Source organism: Stegostoma tigrinum, chromosome 10 (assembly GCF_030684315.1).
Source record: "Stegostoma tigrinum isolate sSteTig4 chromosome 10, sSteTig4.hap1, whole genome shotgun sequence".
Taxonomy (NCBI): domain Eukaryota; kingdom Metazoa; phylum Chordata; class Chondrichthyes; order Orectolobiformes; family Stegostomatidae; genus Stegostoma; species Stegostoma tigrinum.
Window position 1 is genome coordinate 69319017 of NC_081363.1, and position 14971 is coordinate 69333987.

General features: G+C 40.4%; 1 protein-coding gene across 3 annotated transcripts in view; it reads right to left on the reverse strand.

The window, feature by feature from the left end:
- The window catches only part of LOC125455407 (eukaryotic translation initiation factor 2 subunit 1), a 29142-nt gene that overhangs the window by 3637 nt on the left and 10534 nt on the right, over window positions 1-14971 (reverse strand). For all 3 annotated transcript variants that reach the window (XM_059649231.1, XM_048537294.2, XM_048537295.2), the window contains exons 4-6: window positions 14055-14206; window positions 8579-8685; window positions 5579-5676 (exon numbers count right to left, since the gene is read on the reverse strand). In XM_059649231.1, coding sequence (XP_059505214.1) covers window positions 5579-5676; window positions 8579-8685; window positions 14055-14206 — 357 coding nt within the window. The remainder of the gene's footprint in view (window positions 1-5578; window positions 5677-8578; window positions 8686-14054; window positions 14207-14971) is intronic.

A 14971-nucleotide genomic window follows, 5' to 3' on the forward strand; every position in this document is an offset into this window, starting at 1 on the left:
TCAAATCGCGCAACTTCTCCAGATAGTAGAGCCAACATTACATTAGCCTTGAACATCACTCTGCCATGATTTGTTGTGAACAATTTGGCAGTCAACTTCTTAAGTTACACAGTCACACATGCATTGTTGCAAAACTTTTATTGTTGAGAAACACAAACAGCACAGAAGAGTCAGTTGATTGGCATTAGCGCATCAACCTATCCAAATGGTATTGAACTTCTCGCATGTTCAGGATTGAATTTTGTAAGTAATATACCTTTGAAAATAAAATAGGCATGCCGCTTTAAATTTAGTATTTCTCCTTTCATTGATCATTACATCGCAGCTACTAATTCTTGATAGCCACGGTAAACTAAGAAAATCTGTAATGGGTAAAATGAGAGTCACTGGGAGGGAAAAGTGTTTAATGAGAAGTAGAATGTTTATATTCCTCAAGGACAGAAGCTCTACTTGGTAAACAGAGGCAGCTGAAGAGAAAGGAAACTGAATAAGTTTTAAAAGGGTGTAACTATAGGATAAGCAAATCATTGCACATTCTGATAAATGGGGCAAACAGAATGGGGAAAAGAGTAACAAAATAGTTAGAGGGAATATGTGAACAAACTACAAATGGGATTACTATCAAAACACAAGGTTTTTGCAACTGTATTTGTAAAAAGAGGCCTGAGTGCACAATGACCTTTAAAGTTTACAAAACGGGATGGTCACTGAAAATATTTTAAAAATGGCAGGTAATAGTTACATTCCGTAGGCATTTTCAGTCGAATAAGCAGACAGTACATCAGAATTCCAAAAGGATATTAACACCGAATGAGGAAAAAGAATTAAAGTATACCAAAAGTGCCAAAGAAAGAAAGGGCACTTAAGAATGGCAAATCCATTGGATCAGATTGTTTGACGTCTTCTGCTTAAAAGCAAAGTAGTGGTGGGAACGTTGGAGATATTACAACTACAATCTTCCAGACTTCTGTAAATTAAGGAATTGTTTCTTTAGACTGGAGAATTATGCATGCCACTGTGCCATTTAATAAGGATGTCAGACAATTTATAGGAAATTATAGGCAAGGCCAACATCTGTTGTCAAGGAATCAGCAGAATGCATATATAAGGAGAGCATGACTGAACATCTTGAAAATTTCCAGCTGACCAGAGACAGTCAATAAGGGAGTTGTTAAAGATGGATCTTGCCCACAAACTTGATTGACTTTGGAATATCTGTCAGCATCCAGGAGCAATTCAATAAAGTCCCTCACTTATAATGAAATCCATAAACAAGGCAACTTGCTGACCTGGTTAGGAAATTGACTGACTGAAGACAGAATTTCAGGCCAATTGGGAGGCAGTCAAATTGGTAGATTGTGACCTACAAAGATCTTTGGAACCTCAATTATTCACTGTATTTAATAATGCTAAAAATGATGGTATTTAAACTCTCATACAAATTTGCTGGTGACTCAAAGGTAGATGGCATTCCACGCAGTTTGGGATGGAAGTATTAGATTATAAAGATACTGATAATTAACTGAAATGGGCAAATCTGTGGCTAATGGATTTCAACATACATAGATAATCTTATCCTTGTCTTTGATTCAGAAAGGACAGAAAAGTACCTCTTAAATTGTTCAAAGCTAGAAATAGTGCAGATCCAGAGAGCATGGGGCTCAGGTATAATGATTTTTTAAAATAAAAAATTACGAATAACAGAAATGAATGAATGTAATTCAGGATGAGAATACAGAGAGTAATTCTGGATGCACTGCTTTATGAATGTTATAAAAGACTTGGAGGGAATTCTGCACAGATTTCCACAATGAAACCTAGACTCCAAGGATTAAATTACAACTAGGATTACATAAGTGGGAATGTATTTCCTGGGATTTAGAATATTAAGCAATAATTTGAGAGCAGTTTTTGACATATATTAGGGTGAACAGATAGGGTTGATTGCCAGAAACACTCTGCTGGCTGGGGCATCTACTACAGGAGGACATAGTCCAAGAGTTTAAACTGAATCTTTCAAATGAATAATTAGCGAACATTAACAAAGCGTGGTAGAAATTTTTAAATGTGTACAGGAAAAGGCAATTGATATTTCAACTGTTAATCAAAAAATCAATTTCATATAAAATTAACTGCAAGTTTCAGGGAACATGTGGCAAAAGCAGTGATATGGAGTTAGATCTTATACCAGTTAAATTTGAATTACTGCTCAGGTTTGACCCTGCTCCTGATTCAATCTAGCACTCCCATAAATACGCATGACATTCTCTTCAACTGCTCCATATGGTAGAGCTACCACATAACGCTCCAGTTGGAGAGTTATCTTCTGAATTTCTTCCTGGAAATTTATTATTTACTCTTATTTATGGCATCTACTGGAAGTGGAAGCGTCCACCTAGGCTTACTCCATCAAAACAAAAGCTCAAAATTATAAGGACATCTAAACTTCTCTCAGCCCCCTCTTTGAGGGAATACAAGTTTTTCATTGTATTCAGAGTTCTCAGTATGAAGCACTGATGGTCATACTGTGAAATTAAAATAGTGTTCTATCCATTTTCCTACATATAAGTCATGCACAATATGAATTTTACACCATTACTCGCATTTGGAATGACAACACTTGACAAAGAAAAAGCAGCATCTAGAGAAAACACTTCCACAGAAATGCAAAATTGAAAAAATACTTCCAAGACCCAACTAAATAAAAACAAACTTAAACTTAACAATTTGATGGTATTCAACTACTAGACCATACTTCAAAAGCCTGCCTGGGCATGTGCACCACAAATGTGTTATTCAACCTCAAGCTGTGCTCTAATGTTCCAAATTTTACATCAAAACCGCTTCAACATTTCAAATGAGTAATACTGCTTATTATGTATTATCGAGCTATCAATCTCAAGCTAGCACACCACAAGTTGAGTATCAGTCAAGACAAGTATGGCCGGCATAACAATAGAGACGTTTTCTATAAAATCGACCTAGTTCACTGATATACTCTACCCAAAGAAGCCGCTAACCTCACAGATCAGAGCACCAGACAGTATATGGAACTGTACTCCAGAGACATGACTTTGAAGAGGAAAACTAACAAAACAAGAAAGCATTTAAGATTCTCTATTTTCTAACACTCATTTTCAGAAAATTGACAGAATTTCAGGTTTTTTTCTTAAACACTGCAGAAAATGCATTTCAATTTACAATGACTTGCAACATCTCCATTCGTGAACTATTTGTTGCTGCCTTGCATGCTAACATCAATTACGAGTGCTTCCTCCATTTTGATGTTAAATGATAATTCTGAAGCAAATAAAAATCTTGCACAAAACTTAAGGTGGATATAACAAATTAGTTCCTGTCGTGAAATCTTTCCAAAAATCTCACCCTCTTTGCAGAAACTAATAATGTTTTCCAAGTACATGAAGATCTTGCATGTCACAACATGTGGGGAACGTTTTACAAAGAAAAAGGCACACTTCTAAAAGCAATTGAGACTTCTCTTGGTATGGAACACAGAAAATCAAAACATGCCAGAACACACAAATTAAGATCCACGCCTCACATAGATGAGTGAAGCAAAATAACCCAGACGTGTTGAAGCCATAATTCAAGCCATGCAAGTCAGTTTTGGTGCTAGTCCTTAACATCTACAGTGGAACATAACAAGAAAAAAAAAGGTTTAGTGTCAGCACCCAGAGAGAGAGATGAACCATCAGACTGAGGAGGTTCCATCTGTGGAGGGACAGGGAAGCTGCTCAGAGGGGAGAAGAGGAGGGTGGGGAGAGAAATTACAATATGATTATGAAGCAGGTCTCGTGGGTTTAAGACGGATGCTGCAAGTTGGAAGAGGGTGGCGCAAAGGAGCAAGAACAGTTTGAAACTTATCACCAAGCAAGTCTTAGCTAACTAGATAGCAGGATAACCTGAAATTGCTGAGGTGATAAATTCAGAATCTCAAATTTAAAGCTCCTGCCCACTGTCGAGAAGTTCTATAACGAGGAAAAGGTAGTAAATACAACTTGTAATGAATATGACAAATGTAAACCAGAGGTTGAGATTGGTCATGCAGTAAAAAGGATAGTAACTGCTGCTCAACAGCTTCCATCTTTGCTGCATGTTTGATAGAAATATATTAGCTGTCATCTCACCAGACTGAGGAAGGTGTGCTTAGGAAGATGGCTTTTTGAGTCTGTAATGTTTTGAAAAAATAAAGCAATTTTGACACATTATTCTTAGTACAAGCGCTGATTTTGTGCGCCATACTAATTGCAGCCTGCTAACTTAAAAACCCCCCATTTATCCCAACTCTATTTCCTGTCCTTTAACCAATCCTGCATCCATGCATTTTAATATTTCGTGGCAGTTTAGCGAGCTCTTTTGGAAATTCAAATAAACTAAACTTAGTGGCTCCTACAATTTACTGTACCAGCTTTATGCTTAAAACATTTTTAAAAAACCTGTTTAAAGCAATTTCTCTTTCAAAGCTGTGATGATTTTGATCCTACTTTCTCAGTGCATGGACAATATTCTTTAATAAGTCATTACTGTAGTCTTCTGAAGCTTGCTATTTAGCTAAATGGCCTGTAAATCCTTGTTTTCTCCTCACCACCTTTTTTGTTCTGGGTGAGGGTTCACATTTCCCAGCTTTCAATCACTGAGGACTGTTGTGAAATATTGGGAATTGAGGAAAAGAAAAATAATTATAACCACCACCTTGGAACTAACTTTTAATCACCCTATAAATGTAGACCATTAGTCGTCAGCTTAGATTCCTTCAGGCTTCTCCAATACTCTGTTAATCAATACTGAAACAACTTATTAACTCTTGGATCCCCCACCACTTCTTGTACGTAACTTACATCTACTACTATGAAGGAAGATACAAAGTACTTTTCTCAACAACTCTGCCATTTTCTTATTATTCATGATATTTTTCTTGTCCATGACTCTAACCTGCTCAATGTTTATCTGAAGTCTCCTTTTTATACACGTATAACCTGTTGCCATTTTTCTACTTAATTTTTCTTTCATTGCTTCCCCAGGTAATCAATTGTAACTTTACAAATTTATAAGACCTATTAATTTTCTAGCTTAGTACTATTTTTGACAACATTATAAAACCTTTTTTGTTAACTTAATAGTATTAACTTGTCTAGTAAGAAATGAATCTTTTGTTTGGTTTTTGATTTTAATAGAACATGTCTATGCTGGAGCACTCCGAATTATGGCTTTAAACGTTTTCCCATTGCTTACTTTAGTCTACTTAAATTGCACAATGGAGTCAAAGATATCAAAGAAAAAAATCTGTTAACAAATGAATATTTTCATAACAACTCGTGGGTTTACATAAATTATATAACAAATACTGCCCAGTCATTAAGATTACAGTCAAGTCAGTCAATCAAACCTCGTTCAGTAGAGAAAATGCAATTAGGCAGACCTCAAAATTCAGAGTATGCAAACACTGAACTGATCGAGGGATGTGTTTTTAGGTTCTTGAAGTCACTTGAGAGAAGGCGGCATGATGATCATATTCAGTCACAACTACTAGAAAATATTTTAGTGTCTGAATACTCACCTTAATGGGCATCAATTCAGTAGAACATTCTAAACCAGCTCTAAGTGCCTCTTTGACAGCATCAATTCCTTCGTATCCATAACATGCAACTTCAATATCTGGTTTAAGATATAAAAATATAATTGAAAACCATAAGTGAAGCTTGACCAAAGTAAGCAATTCCTTGTTGAAGAACAAGATGCAACTACACAGGATCTTCCAAATACATCCACAACTCAAACGAATTAGACATTAGAAATACCACAGGCTGGACAGTTAACTAGCAAATGGTCTTTAAATGAGAGGTAACGTGTTTAGATGAAAAAAAAACCATATCTCTGAAAATAAGCAAATGGACTGTGTAGAAGAGCAAATGGATCTAGGGGCACAAGAGAGCAAATTATTAAAAGCAAATAGATTAGAAAAAGTAATTAAAACTGCCAATAAAGTACAAGGTAGGGTATTCCGATGCGAATTTAGGAATATGGTCAGAATGTACAGAATTAGGGTAAAAGTAGCAGAACAAATGGTAAGTTGGTTGCAAAACAGAAAACTAATTAGGAGTTAAAAATGGTTATTCAGATTGGCTAAGAGCGGAAAGAGGCGAATCACAGGAATTGGTGCTAGGATCACTTATTTACCATTCACATATCGCATTTGGACTGATTACTGCCATTTCAAGATTTGCTGACAGCACCAAATTGTGTACTTAATACAGAGGAAAGCTGCTATAAAACAGGATTACAGACTTCTGAAAATAATGCATCAAATAGAAAAATGTCATTATGAAAGCATATAGGTTACTGGCTTTCGTTAGCTGAAGCACAGAACACAAGAGTGAAAGAGAGAGTTACGCAGGAACTGTACAAAACATGTCATGCCACGAGTGAAATATGGCACTGAAGTCCTGGTCAAGACATTATAGGAAGAATGCAATTCCACTACAGACAGTGCAGTGGAGATTTACATGATGCTGTCTGGATGGCTTGGGTTTTGAGGAACAACTGGATTGGTTGGGGTTATTTTCCTTGAAGCAGTAAAGTTTGAGAGGAGAGGTGATAGAAGGTCTAAAAGATTGTAATCAGGCACAGAATGGATAGGAAGGCACTTTTTCCATCAGTAGAGAGAATCAATAACTAGTTGTCAACTTGGATCTAAAAAGACAGATGAGCTGGAGAACTTGTGCACTTTGTTAAAATAGCAAGTTTTGAGAAGATTTGTAGCTCAGGTTGAGTTTCTGGATGTGAGTTTGCTCAATGAGCTGGAAGGTTAGTTTTCAGACGTTTCGTCACCATTCTAGGTAACATCATCAGTAAGCCTCCGATGAAGTGCAGGTGTTATGTCCCGCTTTCTATTTATGTGTTTGGGTTTCCTAGGGTTGGTGATGTCATTTCCTGTATTGGTGATGTCATTTCCTGTTCTTTTTCCTCAGAGGATGGTAGATGGGCTCCAAATCAATGTGTTTGTTGCTCCATCAACAAACACATGGGCTCCAAATCAATGTGTGATGAAACCTAAACAGATAAATAGAAAGTAGGACATAACACCAGCATTTCATCGGAGGCTCACTGATGTTACCTAGAATGGTGACGAAACGTCTGAAAACTAACCTTCCAGCTCAGTAAGCAAACTCACATCCAGAAATTTTGTTAAAATCTTCAACTTTTCTGACGACTCCAGGAGTAACTGGCAGGCAGGTGGCATTAGGGCTGCAATCATATCAGCCTAGATTTTATTTAAGACAAAGCAACCTCCTGGGACAGAACACCTTCCTCCTGCTTTTCTTTAAAAATATGTTATGTTCTACAGCAGCCCTCCACATTACAGAAAGGATATGGAAGCACAGGAGAAGATGGACAAGATTTATTGGACTGATGGCAGAGCTGAGGGGTTATACATATTAAGAATTACTGAACAGGCTGAGAGTTTTATCTCAAGAAAAAGAAAAACTGGAAGACGACCCAAACAAGAGCAAAAGGATTTAATAATTATGACAAAATTTCTCATGTGCTGCAGGATAAAACTAGAAGCCTTGCGTTTTTAACCCAATTAGAGTATGGAGCTTGCTGCTACAAGGAGGAGGTAAAGTTGCTAGTAGAGGCAAAGAAACTAGCTGACAAGATGGAGAAAGAAATAAGATGCATTGACAAGTTTAACTGAAGGAAAACCGGAGGGGGCTCAATTGTAACAAACATTAGCAAGTACCCGATGGGCTGAATGGCCTTCTTCTGTTTTGTACAAACAATAAAAATGATGTAAAAAGTGAACAAAGATGACTGACAAAAAAGGAAAAGGTTTGCTGAAAACTTCACCAGGTAGATAGAATGAGAGGCATTCTGCGTATACTATAAAGATCAACATGGATTAGTTTGTCTGAAAGTTGTACTTCTAAGCTGTATATTCTCTGAGGCAAACTTAACAGAAATCATTTCTACACTTGCCAAACATATCGTGTGTGCATTCTCCTTTCACAAACGTAGCTCAGAAAAAGAATCTTATTTTAACCCTGTACAGAAGGATTTTACTTTTGTATCAAATTCTATCAGATGTTTATTTTGTCACAAGGAATCCTCAAATCTCATTCTGAATCAGCCGATTTTCCTTCCTCTGCAGAGGGCATCGCCTCTCAATCAGGGCATTCTGCATTAATTCAACTCAACCTAGAGTCAATATGCATTTCACGACCCTATTCCTCTTATGATAAATTTAAATTAACTTGCAGTTGATTGGTTTTTGGTGATGGGGAGACGCAACATATTTGGAGCTAGGTCAGAATTGAACCATGTCAGGGTGGTTTATTTTCTCTGATGTTGCAAAACTACAAATTATATATGAGAAGTTGACAAAAGTGACTGAGGCAATAATAAACGGACTTAGTTGCCATTTCAAAGTCCAACCAATAACAGTATAAAATCAAGTTTTTAAAAATCTACTAGAAACTTGACATAAATGGCATATATCTGGCTGAGCTTACATTATCCCAAGAGTTCTGAACATAATACTGAATTACATCGGACACACCTGCCCTAATTTTAACAGCCTGTGGAGTGAGACGTCGTCTGATATTTTCCAGTAAAACACCCCGCTCTTCTTCTGTCAAATCAAGACTGTCAAGAATTGTTGGGTCTCTGTGGGCAAAAGAACAAATTATTGACGTAATGAACAAATTGACATTAAGACTGTGTGCATAATGCTGCAAAGAGAAAACAGTGAGATAACAGAACCTCAGTTTTGAGTGGATGAGGAAGAAATAGGCATTTTCACGGTGTCATAATAAACTTACAGCTTTAACGTACAGGGAATCCCTGATCGACAAAAACATGATCTTATACAGGGGTTCACTTTTAAAGGTCCAACACATGACCATTTCTTGTACTTGTAAATGGTTAATTTATACCGTCCTGCATTTTGTTCAGAGTTCTGTGTAAACCGACTTGTGAATGAACTCAACAATGGAACCTAATGACTGCCTGTACATACCAGGAAGGTCTTGGAAATCCTGTATCGGTTGGGAATTAACAAAGTGCAGCACAATGGCAGGAGGACTGTTACGAATAGTGTTACTAGTTCGGAAGCATATGAAGGGGGGAGAGAGAGCGCGAGAGACAGACAGAGCCCGCGATCTACTGACTTGACTGGGATGACATGTGCCAGTTACAATTAGCCTTATGTAAGATGCTGTTGTACCAAGGAATGTACATCAAGGTTAGTTTATTGGAGGCACTGGGTCGAATGAAGCCAGAACATCTGGAATTACCTTCAGACAACATTAATTTGGTTACAAAACAACAAACAGATTTAAACTCAATGCCTGACTTATCGTAAACAAGACAATTGCCCAGGAGAAACTGGTGGTGAGCTGCCTTTTTGAACAGCTGCCATCCTTGGGAAAGAAGGACACCCACAGCACAGTCAGGGAGGCAATTTGCAGGTACCGGTGCTCCCATACAACTGCTGCCCTGGACTTTCTAAACGGTTGTGGATGTGAATTTGGAAGCTGCTGTCAAAGAAGTATTGGTGAATTACTGCACTATATCTTGGAGTATACACTGCTGCTACTGTGCATTAATGAAGAGAGTCAGTGGTGAAGGTGGTGGATAGGGTACCAATTAAATGGGGTGCTTTGTCCTGGGTGGTGTCAAGCTTAGAGTGTTGCTGGAGTTGCAATGAACTGGGCAAGTGGAGAGTATTTCAAAACACTCCAGACTCTGTCTTGTAGATGGGGTATAGACTTTGGAGACAGGACATGAGTTACTGACTGCAGAATTTCTCACCTCTGGCCTGTTCTTATCACCATAGTATTGATAAGACTGGTCCAGTTCAACTTCTGGTCAATGCTAAGTCTCAGGATATTGATAATGGGTGACTTAGTACTGGTAATGCCATCATGATGAACTATCAAGCGTAACAGTCAGTTTATCCCTTGCTGAACGAGGTCATTGCCTGGAACTTACCTTTGCCACTTGTGGTGTTTCCCTGGGTCTTGCTGGGGAAATGGAAAAGGAGTTCTCAAGTATCAAAGGAGCATAACTGGCATTGAACATTTGGCAATCAGTGAACAGCGCCACTTCTGACCTTAGGGATAGAGCGAAAGCCACTGATGAAGCAGCTGAGGACAGCTAAGGCCTAGGACATTACTGCAATGAATTCTTGAGATGTTCTGGGGTTGAGCATTTATACAATATTTTGTTATTTCACTGGATTTCACCAAATGTTTCACATCAATTTTTGAGTGAGGAGTCTCTTGTGTAAGAACGTCAGCTCTAATCTTGCATCTAAGAATCCATATAACAAGCGGAAATCCTTCAAATTAAAACTTCCTACAAAAACAGACTAGAACAGAACAGATCTGTTAATTGGGTGTTTTTTCTGTGCCATAAATTGATATGATTTCAAACAATTAAAAAATAAAATGCCTAATGGCAGCATAGAAAAGACCACTGAAACCTGTTCAACAATTTCATTGGGAACTGCAGATGCTGGAGAATCCGAGATAACAAGGTGTGGCGCTGGATGAACACAGCAGGCCAAGCAGCATCTTAGGAACACAAAAACTGATGTTCGAGCCTAGAACCTTCATCAGAAAAGGGGGATGGGGAGAGGGTTCTGAAATAAATAGGAAGAGAGGGGGAAGCGGATCAAAGGTGGATATAGGAGAAGATTAGGTGGAGAGGAGACAGACAAGTTAAAGAGGTGGGGACGGAGCCTGTAGAGGGGAGCGTAGGTAGGGAGGGAATAGGTCAGTCCGGGGAGGACAAACAGGACAGGACAAGGGGGCGAGATGAGGTTAGGAGATAGGAAATGGAGGTGCGGCTTGAGGTGGGAGGAGGGGAGGGTGAGAAGAAGAACTGGTTAGGGAAGTGGGGATGAACCGGGGGCGGGGGGTGGATTTTGAAGCTTGTGAAATCCACATTGATACCATTGGGCTGCAGGGTTCCCAAGCGAAATAGGAGTTGCTGTTCCTGCAACCTTTCAGGTGGCATCTCCTACAGGAGGCCCAGGACAAACAGGTCTTCTAAAGGAATAGGAGGGGCAGCTGAAATGGTTTGTGTCTGGGAGGTGCAGTTGCTTAGTGGGAGCCGAGCGTAGGTATTCTGCAAAGCAGTCCCCAAGCCTCCGCTAGGTTTCCCCAATGTAGAGGACGCCACAACAGGTACAGCGAATGCAGTATACCGCATCGGCAGATGTGCAGATGAACATCTGCTTGATGTGGAAAGTCATCTTGGAGCCTGGGATGTGGGTGAGGGAGGTGGTGTGGGGTCAAGTGCAGCACTTCCTGCGGTTGTAGGGGAAAGTGCTGGGTGTGGTAGGGTTGGAGGGGAGTGTGAAATGGACAAGGGAATCCCGGAGAGAGTGGTCTTTCTGGAAGGCAGATAAGGGTGGGGATGGAAAAATGTCTTTGGTGGGGAGGTCGGATTGTTGATGGCAGAAGTGTCGGAGGATGATGTGTTGTATCCAGAGGTTGGTGGGGTGGTATGTGAGGACAAGGGGGATACTCTTTTGGCAGTTATTGCGGGGATGGGGCGTGAGGGGTGAGATGCGGGAAACGTGGGAGACATGGTCGAGAATGTTCTCGACCACTGTTGGGGAGGGGGGTGGGGGCCAGTGGAGTTGCAGTCCTTGAAGAATGAGGACATCTGGGATGTTCGGGACTGGAATGCCTCATCCTGGAAGCAGACGCAGCAGAGACGAAGGAATTGGGAATAGGGGATGGAATTTTTGCAGAAAGGTGGGTGGGAGGAGGTGTATTCTAAGTAGTTGTGGGAGTTGGTGGGCTTGAAATGGATATCAGTTTCTAGTTGGTTGCATGAGATGGAGACAGAGAGGTCCAAAAAGGTGAGGGTGGTGTTGGAGATGGTCCAGGTGAGCTTGAGGTTGGGGTGAAAGGTGTTGAAGTGGATGAACAGTTCAAGCTCCTCTTGGGAGCACAAGGCGGCGCCGATACAGGCACCAATGTAATGGAGGAAGAGGTGGGGTTTAGGGCCAGTGTAGGTACGGAAGAGGGATTGCTCCATGTAGTCTACAAAGGGGCAGGCATAGCTTGGGCCCATGCGGGTACCCATGGCTACCCCCTTTGTCTGTAGGAAGTGGGAGGAATTGAAAGAGAAGTTGTTGAGGATGAGGATGAGTTCGGCTAGGCGGATGAGGGTGTCGGTGGAGGGGGACCGGTCGGGCCTGCGGGTCAGGAAGAAGCGGAGGTCCTTTAAGCCATCTGCATGGGGAATGCAGGTATATACAGACTGGACGTCCATGGTGAAAGTGAGGTTTTGGGGACCAGGGAATTGGAAGTTCTGGAGGAGGTGGAGGGTGTGGGTGATGTCATAGACATAGGTAGGGAGTTCCTGGACGAAGGGGGAGAAAATGGAGTCCAGATATGTGGAGATGAGTTCAGTGGGGCAGGTGCAGGCAGACACAATAGGTCGACTAGAGCAGGCAGGTTTGTGGATTTTGGGAAGGAGATAGAAGCGGGTGGTGCGGGGTTGGGGAACAATGAGGTTGGAGGCTGTGGGTGGGAGGTCACCTGAGGTGATGAGGTTATGGATGGTTTTAGTGCTTGGGGGTAGGGTCATGATCGGGGGCGGTAGGAGGTGGTATCAGTGAGTTGGCGTCTGGCCTCAGCAATGTAATGTTTGACTTACATGACAAATTAATTTACTCCTGTTCTTTTAGCATTGCAGGGAGCTGGTTAGGCTGATGGCTAGATGGCAGAGACATGCAACATTGTGGATTCAATTCCCATACCAGCTGGGGTTACCATGAAGGGCTCTCCTTCTCAACATCAGCCCTTGCCCGAGACATGGTGACCCTTGGGTTAAACCACCACCAGTTATCTTTGTCTAATAACAGTGCTGTCTACGATCTGGTAAGGCTATGGAGACTTTACCCTTTTAAATGCTGCATATTAATTTATTTCAGTTAGTTTGCTGTATAGTAGTTTTAAGATACAAGTATTATTGAATGTCACCTGTTTTAATACGAATTTAAATTCTAAAATGACACACAAAATCAATTTAATTCAAAATACTAGATACTGGGGATGGGTAAGGATGAGCTACATAGGAGTGCTGAAATAGAAGTTTAATTTCAGGTCTAGCATTGAAGAAATGTTTCAATCTGTAAAGTGGTAAAATACAAACTGCTAATGACACTTGGATACAATGTGTTTTTGGATGTATTGAAACATTTTGAAAAGCTAAGCTATTGCATAAATACTATTTACATTTATTGAATGGAGAGTTGGTATCACTAGTAAGGCTTGCATTTGTTACCCATCCTTAATTGCGTACACAGCTTAGTTCTCCATGGCTTTCCAGAGGGCAGTTAAGGACCAATAATATTGCAGTGGGTCTGGAGTCACATGTAGGCCAAAGCAGGTAAGGTACAAAAAGTGAACCAGACAGGACAATAGTTAAATGGGTACCAATAAGCTGGCTTTGATTTCAGATTTTATTCAATTCAAATTTCACTATCTGCAATGCTGTCATTTGAACTGCTGTCCCCAAGACAGCAGTCCTGGGACCTGGATTACCAGCCTTGTGACATTACCAGGACGCCAGCACATTCTCCAACTACGTGTGTTAACGTCTGCAAATGTAGCTAGAAAAGGAACATTCATTTTAAAATTCTCCAATTTAATTGCATCCTGTCAGCAAAGAATGGAACTGCTGCCATCAAGTGGCAACCAAGTTGCTTTTAGATGAGCTAACAACTGAATTAGATTTCCTTGGTACAATGCAATGTTAATAGGATACATGCTTATCCAATTAAATTTTTGAGCTTCAGGAAAAATCATGATACCTCATTCAGCTGAGAACAGTGCTTCCCAACAGCAAACCATAATACAGATAACAGGGCTGCTCTTGGTAAGGGTTTAGCCCGGTGCCCTTAAATGCACTCAGTTGGCTGCAAACTAAGTTCTGTACTATAAATTCAGTTCATGAGGAACTTCTGCAAGTCTCCCACCACTTCAATGAAGTACAAATGAATTATTTCTTACGAAACTGCATGTTTAAATGCATCATAAGCTCCATATCCAGGCCTCTTGTACTTCTCATCAAAGACCCAGGCAGTTCTCTGAAACAGACTATCCAGCTGCTCATCTTTAGTATATTCGAGCACCTCTGCCACATGTCGCAAAATGCTATATACCTGTTGAAAAGAAGTAAACACAAGTGCGTCTTAATTCTTAGGCAAGATGATTCATTAGAATCATTGACCACTGTTTGAAAGATATCAAAGTGCATTACAGTAATGAATTCCTACTTAAGTGCAAATAGAGCTTTGTAGAAAGTGAAGAACAGCAACCAATCTGTGATAATTGTTGGGACCACCAGAATTCCCTGTGCTTCTTACATCATTGCCCTGAATTTGTGTCTACAAATAGAAATCTGACAAACAAGAAACATCCCACATGAAAGACATATTCATCAACACAAAAGTGATACAGATTTAAAATAATCCATCAGTGTATGATCCCTAGAAAAGGCTGTCACATTTAGCGTTTACTTATCATACACTGAAAAATGTTTTTTTTACAACTTTAAGACTCAATGGTATCAATGTGGATTTCACCAGCTTCAAAATCTCCCCTCCCCCCACTGCATCCCAAGACTAGCCCAGCCCACCTGCCTAACCTGTTCTTCCTCTCACCTATCCCCTCCTCCCACCTCAAGCCGCACCTTCATTTCCTACCTACCAATCTCATCCTGCCCCCTTGGCCTGTCCGTCCTCCCTGGACTGACCTATCTCCTCCCTATCTCCCCACCAATACTCTCCTCCCCACCTATCATCTCCTCTATCCATCTTCGATCCACCTTCCCCTTGCTCCCTATTTATTTCAGAATCCTCTCCCCATCCCCCTTTTCTGATGAAGGGTCTAGACCCGAAATGTCAGCTTTTGTGCTCTTAAGATGC